The sequence below is a fragment of the Cyprinodon tularosa genome, unplaced genomic scaffold (genome assembly GCF_016077235.1).
Source record: "Cyprinodon tularosa strain WSP-4 unplaced genomic scaffold, ASM1607723v1 ctg206, whole genome shotgun sequence".
Taxonomy (NCBI): domain Eukaryota; kingdom Metazoa; phylum Chordata; class Actinopteri; order Cyprinodontiformes; family Cyprinodontidae; genus Cyprinodon; species Cyprinodon tularosa.
Genome location: NW_024038764.1, coordinates 976,247 through 991,243, shown reverse-complemented (window position 1 = coordinate 991,243; position 14,997 = coordinate 976,247). Strand labels below are relative to the sequence as shown.

Here is a 14,997-nt window from a genome sequence, read left to right as displayed (position 1 = left end):
TCAAGTCAGGAGACTTGACCAAAGCGCTTTACACTACATTCAGTTATTCACCCATTCACGCACACACTCACACACTGATGGTGGCAAGCTACATTGTAGCCACAGCTGCCCTGGGGCTCACTGACAGAAGCGAGGCTGCCGTACACTGGCGCTACCGGGCCCTCTGACCACCATTAGTGTCTTGCCCAAGGACACACCGACACTGAAATTCGGAGCCGGGGCTTGACCGTCAATCCTTCGATTTCAGGGCAAACTCCATCTGATGCCACTAGACTTAGAGCAGACACAGGATGCAGTTGTCAATTTTTATTAGATGTAGATTTTAATGTTAAATTATCTTTAATGGCTACAGCTCTCATGTACTTTGGAGCCAGCTAATTATTTTTCTTAAAACACATTCATTTGCAAGACCTTGTGAATGAATCTAAATTAAGATTTTCATTTGCAGCTTGTGTTAATTTGATCTGGAAGTATTCTGTGGAGAAAGTCCTAATGGCTGCATCTTTTTTTTTATTACCATGGCAGCAGTATTTTCCTTAAACTAACTGCTAGATGTCTTTGGTTGTTTCCCAGGGTTTGGGATGACTACTCCTGCCACCATCGGAGGAAAAATCTTCTTGATGTTTTACGGCCTACTGGGTTGTGCGGCCACCATCCTCTTCTTTAACCTCTTTCTGGAGCGGGTCATCACTGTCATAGCTGTCGTCCTCAAGTCCTTTCATGAACGGCGCCGCAACAAGGCCGTGCTGCCGCAGAACGGACGGAGGGTCTCAGAGGAAGTAGAGGCAGGCGGAGTAGAAAAGCGCGAAGAGCTTGCTGGATGGAAACCCTCCGTTTATTGCGTGATGTTTATCCTTGGAGCGGCAGCGATCTTGGTGTCCTGCTGTGCCTCGTTGATGTACTCAGCTGCTGAAGGTTGGGGCTACCTGGACTCACTCTACTTCTGCTTCGTGGCCTTCAGCACCATTGGGTTTGGGGATATGGTCAGCAGTCAGAGAATCTCCTACGAGGGTCACGCTACAGCTGCGTACCGGGTTGGAAACTTCTTCTTTATCCTCACGGGGGTCTGCTGCATCTACTCCCTCTTCAACGTCATCTCCATTGTCATCAAGCAGGTCCTCAACTGGCTACTTAGAAGGCTGGAAGCCCCGTGCCGCTGCTGCTTTCCCAGGAGGGGACCTCACCGGCACCCTCGCCGTAATGTGGTCGCTCCGGGCCATCTCCGTGCCCGCAGGGACCTCTCTATCGAAACAGATGCCATAAATGAGAGCGAGACTGACCCAGGTCGCAGGATGTCTGGGGAAATGATCTCCATGAGGGACTTTTTAGCAGCAAACAAGGTGAGAGCTCAATGCCAGGTGCAACTGGACCGCTCTAATGAAATCATACTAATTAGAATTCAGACATGGGAAGCAGTGATTTAACATTAGGGGAAAACAAACTTTAATTTTATACTATGCTTATTACTTCCCCTTTCTGAATTGTTTGTATTTAGTCACACTGGAGATTTTGACTTAAAGGCATGCAACAGAATCCCAATCAGATTTAAAGGCAAAGCTTTCATGATATTGTTTTAGCTATTCAGAGGTGCTTAAACTAAAGGTCATAATCTGATGGCCAAATATTCTCCTTCAGGATTTATTTTACCTGATTACAGAAGTTAGTCCAGGTTAGAATCTGAAGCAGTAACGAAATAGCAGATTTTTGACAGTGCAGAGAAAATTCTGAAAGACATTAAGTAAACATTAGCATCTAAGTAATAAAAGTCAGCAGGTCTGATGTTATCTTTAAGCTGGATTTCTACTCTCTAGTTCATTTTCAGAATCATCTTTGTCTAAAACAAGCATTTCCTATCATGGTTGAGTGTGTGATAATGCTTAAGGGTCACCCTAGTTTTAATCAAAAATACAGAGAAACTGCAAGTTGTCAGACAAACAAGGGGTAATTGGCTCTGGACAGCAACCTGCTTACTGGTAAGGGATTAAAGCATGCTCACCTCCCACACACAAATAAATCCAGGCTCATTAAAGCTGTTTATGTTTCTGTTTTGTTTTATCTTAATGTTTTTGAACTGTGTAAATAGACTGAATTAAAACACAGTCAATGCACAAACCTATCCCCTAACACAACTTGGTGTGAAAAAGTACAGTAATGACTGGGAGCAATGTGAGCATTGAAAGGCACTTATAGACCAACACCTTTGGATTCTGATCAGACCTTCTTCAGTGCTGGGCTTCTTTAGTTTAATTTTGAAGTACTTGAGAGATACAAACATTTATCTACTTTAATTTCTCTCAAAAGCGTTTTCATATTTTGCTAAATGCGCCGCTTTTTGTAACATCTTTGGTTAAAAACAGCCAACTCATTAGGATGAGAATATAAGGACCTTCATGGGTCTCAGCACAATTTCCAGATGTCTGAAGGTGCTAGCTCTCTGTCCAGGTGTTTATGTGCTATTATAAGCAGTCTGGGAATGTACAGCTATCACACCATTAAAGAAGGAGAGGATGCCTGTGTCCCAGAGATTAAAGTGTTTTGATTAAACCAGAACAAAAGGAAAAGACCTTGGTGACTCCTGCTGAAGCTGAAAGACAATCTCGTCCACCATAAAACCAGTCACAAACTGCATAACACATGAAATAACAATAAAAGGCTTAATTAAACCTTGTCAATGCAAAACTGTGACAAAGACATTCAAATTAAAAACATATGTCCTATGGTTTAATCCAGGCTTTCTTAACCCTCAGGCCCCCTGTGTCCTGCATGCTTAAGGTGTTTTCCTGTCTCCACACACCTGACAGTCTTTCTTCAGCATTTGATGGCTGCCGAGGAGACAATGCAATCCTTTGAATCACATGAAGTACCGTGGCCCTGAGGACCAGGGTTAAGAAACCCTGATTTAGACAAAGATTGAAGTGATCCTTGTTAGAGTTGGAGTATGCATTCACATGCATATATTCTACTCTCTGCCAAATCTGTAACCCTTCTAGGTTCATTGGCAAGAACACGATGGAAGTTTGCCCCCGCTACAAGTTTTAGCCAGGCAGACAGCCACCAGCAGCTCCTCACGTTGGCTAACAGGAGAGAAGCTGCAGCGGTGATGCTGTTCCAAAGCCGCCCGTCCCTCTGTTTTTACATTTACACATTGAGGAAATACAGGAAAAGAGGCAGAAAAAGAAAATAAGGAAATAAAAGGCTTCGGAGAAATCTGTTTGCTGAAAAAATACTACAGGGATATGAAGCAGAAATAAGCTGTTAAAAATAAAAGGGAAACTAAAATAATCATGAAATAATGTATATGGGGGAAATGTGTTTTAAATATTTTGACTGGTCAAAAAATACAAGGGAAAAAAAGGATGATAAAAAAGTAAAAATACAGCCGCCCAAAAAAAAAAAACATCCAATAGGAATAGATATGCAGGCATAAAAAAAGATATATATATATATATATATATATATATACACCTGTTTATCCTAAGTCCCACTTTGATTCATATACAATTTGAGTGTCCTCCCTAACACTCCTTGCATATAAAATTATTGTTTGTGCTCTTCTCTGAATGAAATACCTTGAGACGTACCAATATCATACCCGAATCGGATTCCAGCCCCAATGTTGACTAATTAGTTGGAGTAGATATTGTATAAATGATTCATTCCAGTCCTTTTTTTCTATTGATATCCTACCTGGCAAAACACTTATATATCTATAAGATATCTAGTCAGTTCAGTTCTATGATAACGAAAGTTACTACCGTAACTACGGTTCTATGAATCCCGGATGACCGCCAGAGGCGGTGCTTCAAGCACTGAATGATCATTCTTGCGCATGCGCAGGTCGAGTATTAATGACAACAAAGTCAGCTGTGACCTGCCGGGGACCCACGTGACTCTATATAGTCACGTGGCACCCGGCAATCAATCCCTCAATCTTCTCGCGAAAGCAGAGATTCCGAGGGACCAAGCACTCTGGCGGTCATCCGGGATTCATAGAACCGTAGTTACGGTAGTAACTTTCGTTCTATTTCATCCCTACTGACCGCCAGAGGCGGTGCTTCAAGCACTGGATGACTCATATCAACAAGGTCACGAGGAATCAGCAACATTCAAGGAACAACGACTACACCACCCACCTAATGTGATGTAGAGGCATGCTGCTCGAGGATTCACTGAAGCGGATGGGGCGCAGCCACATTCACCCTGTAGAACCGAGTAAAGGTACTAGGTGACTTCCAGGAGGCCGCACGACATATAACATCCAATGGCACCCCAGTCATAGCAGCAAACGATGTCGACATGCCCCTTGTAGAGTGGCATTTCACTCCCGCCGGCAGTGGCCGGTCCTGCAAGGCATAAGCCTTGGAGATCAAATCCACAACCCAGTGTGCAAGTCGCTGCTTAGAAAGTGCCTGACCTTTCCGTGAGCCAGCGTAGCAAACAAAAAGGCTATTTGTCTTTCGGAAGGATGCCGTGGCATTGATGTATGTCTCAAGGGCACGGACAGGACACAGTGGTTCAGAGGGACTTCCGGAGTCAAACCGGGCAAGATGGAGAGGCTGGGTGCTGCCTGCTGGCAGTGATACCTTAGGAATAAATGCTACATCAGCCCACAGTGTAACGCCTGAGCCATCAGGATTCCACCGGCAGCAGGGTTCGGCTATCGAGAGAGCCTGTAACTCCCCTACACGTTTTGCGGAAACCATAGCTAAAAGGAACGCAGTCTTCAGTGAGAGCCATTTGAGGTCCGCCGACGCCAGGGGCTCAAATGGGAGGGACCGAAGAGCCTCAAGCACAAGAGAAAGGTCCCACGCCGGTGCCACAGGGCGGTTGGGTGGGTGCAAACGCCGAGCACCTCTTAAAAACAGTACAACATCCTTGTCTCGGCCCACAGAACAACCATTCAGCCCAACATGCCAACAGGAAATGGCAGCCACATACACCTTTAAGGTAGATGGGGACCGTCCTTGATCCAGCAATGCCTGCAGGAAGGTCAGTATGTCAGAAACTGAGCACTGCACCGGGTCCTGCCCTCTATCACGGCACCAGGTCGCAAAGACCGTCCACTTGTTAGCATAGACAGCTCGCGTGGACGGCGCCCATGCATTAGCCATTGTATGCCCTATGGACCCAGTGTATCTTGAGAAGGTGGACCCCGGCCTTGCAGGGGCCAAATCCAGAGCTGGAGCCGGTCCGGTTCGGGGTGCAAGATCTGACCCCCCATCTGGGAAAGAAGGTCTCTCCTGGAGGGGAGACGCATTGGCGAGCCGGAGCTGAGCTCGCACAGTAGAGGAAACCAAGTCCTCGCTGGCCAGTAGGGGGCCACCAGCAGGACCCTGTGCCCCTCCTGACGTACCCTGAGGAGAGTCTGAAAAAGTAGGCTGAATGGCGGAAAGGCATAAAGGAGGGTCCTGGGCCAGTCGTGTGCCAGAGCATCGTGGCCCAGAGGGCTGCTGTTGTCCAACGAGAACCAAAGGGGACAGTGAAATGCGTCCCTTGAGGCAAAGAGGTCCACGTCCGCCCTGCCAAAGACCTTCCAGATGCACTCCACCACCTCTTGGTGAAGCTTCCACTCCCCTGGAAGCGGCTTCTGACGGGATAGAAAATCTGCTGGCACGTTCTCCGGCCCTGGGATGTAGGCTGCTCTGAGGCTGGCTATGCGTGGAGCTGCCCAGGTCAGAAGCCGTTGAGTCAAGCACAACAGTTTCCTTGACCTCGTGCCCCCCTGGTGGTTGATGTGAAAGACCACTGTGGTGTTGTCTGACCTCACCAGCACGTGCTTCCCCCGCAAGCCTGGAAGAAAGCTCTGAAGAGCCAGAAGCACAGCCTGTAACTCCAGGACCTTGATGTGTTCCCTGCCCTGCCGCTGGGACCATGTCCCCTGTGCCATTTGACCCCGCCAGGTTGCACCCCAGCCCGTGGAGGATGCATCTGTAAACACAACTTCCCGACGACACGGGAGGGAACCGAGCGGGACCCCTGTGGTCATAAACAACCTCACCCTCCATTGGGACAGAGACTGAAGACACTGAGGCCCCACCCGAAGTCTTCGGAGACGATGAGTGTTCCGTGTGGGATCCAGATTCAAGCTGTTCAACCACATCTGGAGGGGCCGCAATGACAGCAGCCCCAAGGGCACTACGGCGGACGCAGCTGTAAGCATGCCCAAGAGTCGAAGATACCGCACAAGAGGCAGCGCCATGCCGCGCCTGAATTCCGGGAGCACGCTCAATATACTGTCCACCCGCTGGGGTGACGGGCAAGCAGTCATTGAGATGGAATCCATGGCAATGCCCAGGAAGACAGTCTCCTGTGAGGGGGTCAGACTGCTTTTCTCCATGTTCACCTGCAAGCCCAAGCATCCCACATGATGGAGCACTAACCGAGTATCTCGAACCGCCTGGTCCCACGTCGCGGCACAAATGAGCCAGTCGTCCAGATATGGGAGGATCCTCAATCCCTGTGCCTGCAGAGGAGAGAGGGCCGCTGCAACACATCGGGTGAACACCCTGGGGGACAGTGAAAGTCCGAACGGGAGGACCCTGAACTGGAAATGCCTCCCTTGAAAAGCAAAACGAAGAAACCGCCAATGGGGCGGAGCGATCGGAACGTGAAAATAAGCATCCCTGAGATCTATGGAAGTGAACCAATCGCCCGGGGAAATCGCCTGCAACACTTCCTTGGTGGTCAGCATATGAAAGGGCATGGCCTTCAAGTACACATTCAGGCCTCTGAGGTCCAAGACTGGACGCAGGCCCCCGGTCTTCTTCGGAACCAGAAAATACGTGGAATAAAAGCCCCCTGGATCCAGCAGGGGGTCCACAGGCACTATAGCACCCTTGGCCAGCAAGGTGCAGATTTCTTGGTTCAGTGCCTGTGCCTTCACCGGGTCGTGGATCACAGTCATCCTGACCCGGCCAGGGATAGGTGGCCGGCGGCGGAATTGAAGACGGTACCCCCGGGACAGGGTGGACAACACCCACAAGTCCGGGGTGTGGGCAGCCCAGAAGCTGAGCTGTCCCGGGGAAAAATAACCGACCGCCGGCCCTAAGGCATCATCTGCGGGTCCCCCGGCCCTTCGAAGGCCCGGGAGGACGCCGGCCAGACTGCGCGGCTCGAAAGGGATGAAAGGACCTCGTCCCAGCCTGGTCTCGAGCTCTGTTCCTCCGATCTAGAGCAGGTCCCCGGACCGATCTCTGACCTGGTAACAGACCCTGGGGCTCAGTGGGAGAAGGAGAAGGCACTAAGGACCTCCGTGAAGGACCCGCAGCTGCCCAGGTGCTTACTGGCTGGCGATCACGTCTGTGAAGCCCTGCCAGCTGTTGCCTCGTTCTAGAGGCCTGAGCCGTACGGTCCAAGGCGTCCAGTGCCGCTGAACCAAAAAGCTCCCCCGGGACCTACTGCGCCTAAAGAAGGCGCTGGAAGCCGCAGGCTGGGCCTGAGGAACACTAATCTGTAAACGGGCAAGAGCCGTTCGAATAGCGGATGTCACAGACTCCCCCGTATCCTCCTGGGAGGCAATGGAGTCCGACCCAGAGGCCCCGGAGCCCAGCTCCGGAAGGTCCTCACAGAAATGGGTGCCAGAGGCCGCCACAGAAACAGCATCGTCGTCATTGACTGACGTTTCATCCTGCTCGGTAGGGAGAGCCGTGCCGCGATCACCAGCAGTCTGAAAGGACTGGAGGAGGGCTTTCATTTGGGCCAGCTCAGTAGTGAGATGATCCACTCTGGTGGACAACCTCCCTGCATTGGTCCGTCTAGCACGCTTCGTCGGTACCGAAGGTGCAGCCACAGTAGATCGTTTGCATACCGCTTTCTCCATCGGCAAACGAGCACGCGGCGAAGTGCTCGCCCAGTCGGTAGGCTGCTCCAGTGCAGCCAACCGATCCAGTCTGACCGACCGGGGCATGACGCGACAGTTGGGGCAAGCGTCATCTGACAGCGCCTCCCGGAGATGTTCCACACCGAGGCAGGAGGGACACAAGTCATGCCCGTCATCCAGCTGAAGTGGAGCCAGACAGGTCGAGCAACATAAATTATCCAGCATCATACTGCTGAAAGGCGTGATCAGCCTGCTACCAAGGACAAGTCAACACGAGCAGGAAACGCTACTGGCGACTCGTTGTAGGAAAACCCCCGCAGAGATTCCAAACTCAGCGTGAGCAGAAACGCCACTAGCAAATCGATTATTAACTAAAGATGAACTCAGCACGAGCAGAGACGCCACTGGTGAGTTTAGGCAAACAAACTATAGAAGAACCCAACGCGAGCAGAAACGCTACTGGTGGGCTTAGGCAAACAAACTGAAAACAACTCAGCGCGAGCAGAAACGCCACTGGTGAGTGTAGATAAACAAACTATAGAAGAACCCAACGCGGGCAGAAACGCTACTGGTGGGCTTAGGCAAACAAACTGAAAACAACTCAGCGCGAGCAGAAACGCCACTGGTGAGTGTAGATAAACAAACTATAGAAGAACCCAACGCGAGCAGAAACGCTACTGGTGGGCTTAGGCAAACAAACTGAAAACAACTCAGCGCGAGCAGAAACGCTACCGTGAGTCAAAAGAGCCACAAAATTAACGTGGCAAATCAAAGCGAACAGTAAACTACTGCTGAGAAAAGAACGAAAACTTACCAGTCACCGCAGATCTGGTAAGGTGAAAGCAGCTTGTGCAGCCCCTGGAGGGCGAGACTTACCCGCAGCTCCGACCAAACCCGGTCACGGGGCTACCAGCAACAAGCAGCCAGGAAACTAGTGGTATACACAGAAGCAACCAGCTTCACACGACCACACTCCGGTACTCAACACACCTGCGCGCGAGAAGAACAAAAGGGATTGATTGCCGGGTGCCACGTGACTATATAGAGTCACGTGGGTCCCCGGCAGGTCACAGCTGACTTTGTTGTCATTAATACTCGACCTGCGCATGCGCAAGAATGATCATTCAGTGCTTGAAGCACCGCCTCTGGCGGTCAGTAGGGATGAAATAGAACGCAGTTTAAATCATGCAGAGCACACACAGCAGCTAGTGGTGATTTAAATTTGTGTTAGCATGATACCTTTTTTTTTTTTCCAACAATGTTTATGTCACACCTGATGTTGTAATTTTTTAGCTCTAAGGTTAATTCATTTAACAGCAGGACAGGATCAATATCAGACTGGATAAGAAAACAATAAAAAAAAAATGCTTTCCATCTGGTGCAGATTTCTAGCTTAAAATATGTTTTAATGTTAACGTTACTCTGGCATGAGACTTCATTTTATAAGATAAAAGAATAAACTAGCTCTTATATCTTAGAGGCGGAGCCTAAAACAATATACTTAGGTGAAAAAAAATAAACTTGTATCCATCTTTGGGATGTAACAGTGTTTCCATTTGGCTATTTTAAAAGAATATAAAACAAAAAAACAGGTCGTATCTGCATAAATATTTTAAGGGATCCTTTGACTATTCAAATTGATTCTTTATTGTGTCTAATAACATGAAATGTGGTTGCATTATTTATATGTATGCTTAGGTAATATAAATCTTTCCTATGCAGTCAAAATGGAGGAATAATAATCCAGAGTAGTGGTGTTCGGTTTTATAATGTTAACTTGGGTGTCTCTTTGACCCCAAACTCCTGCATTATATTGAGAGGCGGTACTGTAAGTCCATCAATGTAGAAATACAAGAAGATCCTCTATACTTAATGGAGATAAGAGACTCTTAAGGCTTCAGTGTGATTATATTTGACATGTGCATTAAAGTAAATTAAATATATTATTCTTCTTATGTAAAAGATGCATATGCATTGAATCTGGAGGGGTCAGACTTGGGCTTGTCCAGATCATTTTTATTTAATGTTACTGTTCTCTGAACTTATCCATTTAAAAAGCAAGTTTTCTTCAGTGTTTTAGGTTCTTATAACAGCCAGTTCACATCTGTCATCACCTTTTCCATTATCTGCTCGTAAGCCTTGCAAAGAGATCTTTTACACATATAGTCACATCACTACCCTTAAAGTATATTTCCATTCTTTTCCAGGATTCAAGCAGTATAATACAGTCATGTTTTCCGGTGTGAAGTGTTTGTTCAGTGTTGTAAGCAGTCTTAGTTCAGCTCTATATGTGGTGTTTTTCATTTTGAAAAGAAGGTTTAATTTTAAACTAAATTAACTCATACAGGGGCTTCATGTCCAAGCAATGTTTTACACACAACTCTAGATGTGTAGAAGATGAATGTAGCAGGAAAAAGTGAGGTAACAATGCAAACCTTTGAATCATCAATAGCCAACCAAAAAAAAAAAAAAAAAAAAAATGAAAGAAAGTAATCCTGAGTTTTTTTTATTAGTTTGAGCTTCTGTGGTTTAAACTTGAAGGTTGAAATAGAACCATATTTATTTTAACTGTACTACCTTGCCTGCACATGGTGATGTGTGACTTATTAGCTTTAGATTATCCAGGGAAATTATTTTGAAGCTCTAAACAGAGCTAATCTCAGTGTTACAGAAGGAATCATGCGTTGCTTTTGCTTACATTCTTTCAAAGTTTTTACCATTTAGAGCTTCCTTTGCTGCAGCAGCATTTCAAATGGAGCGGATTGACAGGTTAGGTGATTTGGTCATTCCTGAGCTATATCAGCACATTGAAATTGAACAGCCACATTTTAGATCCTATGTCCTGGGTGCTACTTTAGGCAATTTACCCTTAATCAGCCAAGACATGTTAACTTCAATAACTCAGTATGTCCAGTGCACAGATATGTACAGCTGCAGTTTTTTTTTTTTTTTTTTTTTTTATACCCTTGCAATAGATAGATGCAATAGTTAAAAAAGTAAAGTAGTACAAAATACCTTCCAGGTTGTGCCATGATTTGGTTATGGTTTGTTGACCCAAAAGCAGAGGGCAGAGGTGAATTTCTTGAGGATTTAATAAAGAGAATACTGAAAACGGAGGCAGGTAATCCAAAAACGAAAACAAAGTCCAAACTAACATGAAACCAGGAGTCCAAAAAATCAAAACATGAAAACTAGTCAAAACTTACCAGAAAACATTGAGACATCAGGGGGATCAAAATAACAAGGAGGAAGGCTCAGAGAAACGGAGTTGGAGGAAGTTTGACAAGGACCCAGCAAAGAAGAACAGAACAGAGAGAGTATTTAAGGAGACTGAGACAAAGAGAGGACTAACGAGCAGCTTGGGAACAGGTGTGCACAGAGCAGAACAGAAAAGGAGCTAGGGAAAAAGAGAACACAATAGGGCAGCAGAGGGCAACAAATAAAAACCTAGAAAACTGAAAATAACCAGAAACACAACAAAGTAAGAATTAAACCAATAAGACTATAAAATATGGAGCAACGTAAAACTGAAAAAAGAAAAACATAATAGAGCCAAGACTGAAACAGTAACTAAGAATTAACCAGAGAACACAGCAAAATAAAAATAAAACCACTAAAACTAGAAAACAAGGAGTAAAGCAAAACTGAACACCCAAAAGAAAACATAACAGAACCAAGACTTAGACAGTAACTGAGAAAAAACCAAAGAACACAATAAACTAAGAATTAAACCATAAAAAAACTAGAAAACAAGAAGCAAAGCAAAACTGAACATCCAAAAGAAAACATAACAGAACGAGAACTCTAACAGGTTACATATTTATTTGGAGGCGAAAGGGCTGTCCAAGGGGAGCCTGCAGCTGTGCTATATTAGGATGTATTTAAGATAGGTGCACAGTTATATGTCTATGCAAGGTTTTGCACATCTAATGGTTTTGTGCGCTGAAGAAATATCTCCTTATTTCCATGTTTATTTGTTTATTTATTTATTTTATTTATAGTTTATTTTTTATTTATAGATTATAGTTTATTTATTTATAGAATAGCAGTAGCTATGGGGGTCTTAAATTTTTTTTACAGATATTACATCAAAGCTGTGTAACAATGAAGCCAAAAACAGAAGTACACAAACACACAATACAACTTGTATACATGTATAACATACACACAGATACACATAACAATATAGTATGAGCTCTTCTATGTATAAAACATTACCATTAAGTTATTCATTATTGATGTATTACTTACTCCCATAAATGTAACTGTCACTCCAAAGTAAATATATAAAGTCTAAGCCTTTGTGTATAAAAGTTGCGTACTTTTTTCTACCAAAGGCACCAGAACACCTTCCTCTTTGTGTTGCTGTTTCAAAATGCAGACAGGAGTCATGGTTTTCATTCAAGTCTGAATTTTATTTTTGCTACTAAAGGGCAGTTTTGTGTCATCAAAAAGTATTAGCGTATATTTGCAACTCTTCCAGTGTTACAATGGCCCTATCGAAGCTTTTCTAATTAATGATCTCTCCTCCAAGCCCAAAATGATTGAATTCCTATTTAGTTTCCAATGTACCTTGTTTCAAACTTTTCCACAGCTTTCTCCCTAAGCTGTGTTTCCACACCTGAAGAAAATTTGGAGAAGCTAATTAACCTAACAGTCGTGTTTTTTGGACTGTGGGAGGAAGCCAGAGAATCTGGAGAAAAACTCACGAATGTACGAAAACAGGCAAAATATATGACGAAAGACCTTGAGTCAGGAATTGAACTCAAACCTCAATGATGCAAGGCAACAGTGCTAAAAAAAAAACAAACAAAAAAAACGTGTCACTGTGCAGCCCCTTCACATTTTTTTGATTTAAAAAAAAATGTATAAAAAGAAAATAAATAAATAAAAAGGAAAATAATTCACTGTTTTTCTACTACTGCACAATTGTTCTCTAGTTTGTGTTTGCCTTTAACATACTATCACCACAAATGCTCGTAGAGTTTGTCCTTTTAATGAGACATTATGTGAAAACAAATTTAAGGAGTATTTATTCTTTAACAATTCTGTGCATATAAAACTAACCTAAATATATAGTGAAGAATTTTTGCAAATGTTGTAAAAGACTCGCCCTCTCCAGTTAAAAAAAAAATGCACATGCAACACCGTACCTGCTCTCGAGAGGGAACGCCTATTAAATGCGTGAGAGAGCATGCACAAGCCCATTTCTCCTCACACACGCTCTGTTTAAAAGTTGCTGTTTGCATCGCTCAAAGAAGCTTACTTTCCAAAAGAAGATTTGCAATTTTTCCACTACATCAGACTCACCACCATTAAGTGAAAACGTGGACGAGCACGTAGGACGGCCTTACGTAAACATATCACCAGAATGATTGACAATTAGGAGGACCACTTATTTAGATGATCCACCCAGAAAAAGAACCCCCTCCACTATACCATTAATCAAGGAGTAGACTCACTTTTTCAACTAAAGAAGAAAAAGCCCAAATATAGTCACCTTTTATATGGAAATTTCAAGCAGAGCCTGAGCATCTGCAGCAAATGTCACACAGCTCTCTGGGATATATTTTAACCATAACAAAAAAATAAATAAATATCAGGTTGAATACAAATTAAAAATATTCCCACTGTGGAAATCCTGCTTGCTACTGTTATCATTATTGCAAAAAAGAAACAGCAGCATTGATCTTTTCAATGCAAGGCTTCAGAAACTGAGAAATGTCACAAAAAAGTTGCTTTGCTGGAGGAAATCATCTGATTTCCTTCAGTCACACTTGTCAGTACTTCTCTTCTTTTCTAGTTATATCATCCCACCTTAGCAATGTAAAGATATTTTCTGCTTGTGTTATATCTCTCCTGTGAGAACAAGATGTTCTAGCTGCCGACACTTTAATTTCATCTACCTTTGCAGGTTTAACAGGATGGATGATACGCTGCCTCTAGATATAGGTGGCAAACTTTCTTCTCATGCTCTGACTCCTTTCTCTTCCTGCAGGTCAACTTGGCCATCATGCAGAAGCAGCTCTCAGAGATGGCTGTTGGACATCCTCGGCAGTCCGGCTCCTGCTCGCATCAGAACGGCTTCTCGGGAGGGGTGGGCGCCCTGGGCATCATGAACAACCGGCTGGCAGAGACCAGCGTGGACAGATAAGGGGGCAGATTTTTAAAAGATGCAGAGAAGAGTTTGAGGCGAGTGTGGGCTAACTGACACTGATAGTGACCCTCCATCTCAGCCCGCTTTCCTTTCAGGAAGATGACTCTGTGACAGTTTGCCGAAGTCTTTCAACCGAACCGGAGTTCTGGAATGCTCCCTGATGATGAACCCAGTTTCCATGGTGATAAATAAAAATGCCTGCCTAGAGCCCCGTTTCTGAGCTTCTTCACACCTAAATGCAACTTCCACTCATCTGCAATCCTCAGCAGTGTTGTTGTTTTATGACTCGATCCAAGTCTGTTTCACAGCTGTAACTGTGCAGTGTAGAAATGAGAGAAAATAGCTTTAATAAAGCAAACGTCTCCTGGGTGTGTGTCTAATAATGTTCACCATGTAAAATCTGCTCAGATATTTGGGAAACGAGAAGGACTGCTAATTTTTATACCAAATATAGTTGTAGTGTTGCTAAGCTACCGTAAACTATTTTAATGCACAAAACTAGGCAGATAAAGTCCATCAACCTCTAAAAAAAATCTATCAAACCTTTGTCAACACAATTAAAGAATTTTTTTAAACAAATTAGAACAGCAAGAATATTACCTAATGAAAGTTATTCATCATTTTTAAGTCAATCAGCAGGAATAAAGACAGAATTTAGATATTAATGGATATAATAAACTTTTTTTATTTTGCCTCATGTCTCAAAAGTCCATTTCAGGCATCGTGTTTTGAGAAGCTGATTGCATATATGTGCCTGGGTTATTCAGATTACTCTTAAAAAGGATATCTAAAGATGCTGTCTAATTTGGGGATTTTTATCTTAATGCTTAATCTTTCATTAAAGGCATTGTGGAGGATTGTAATGTTTTTTTCTTAAATGACCCACCCTCTCTACTTTAAAAAAAAATTAACATCCACAACCCTGTACCCACTCCGGAAAGGGCGCGCCTATTAAATGCGTGCGAGAGCATGCACAAGCCCATTTCTCCTCATGCACGTCCTGTTTTAAAGTTGCTGTTCT

General features: G+C 44.4%; 1 protein-coding gene across 2 annotated transcripts in view; it reads left to right on the top strand.

Moving 5' to 3' along the window:
* Window positions 1-14,420, top strand: part of kcnk13b (potassium channel, subfamily K, member 13b) — a 38,498-nt gene extending 24,078 nt beyond the window's left edge. The window contains exons 2-4 of one of the 2 annotated variants that reach the window (XM_038285052.1): window positions 574-1,034; window positions 1,116-1,340; window positions 13,818-14,420. In XM_038285052.1, coding sequence (XP_038140980.1) covers window positions 574-1,034; window positions 1,116-1,340; window positions 13,818-13,973 — 842 coding nt within the window. In that variant the 3' untranslated portion in view covers window positions 13,974-14,420. Of the gene's footprint in view, window positions 1-573; window positions 1,341-13,817 lie in introns of both variants that reach the window. The other variant, XM_038285051.1, reaches the window with a different exon arrangement.
* The last annotated feature ends 577 nt before the right edge of the window (window positions 14,421-14,997 follow it).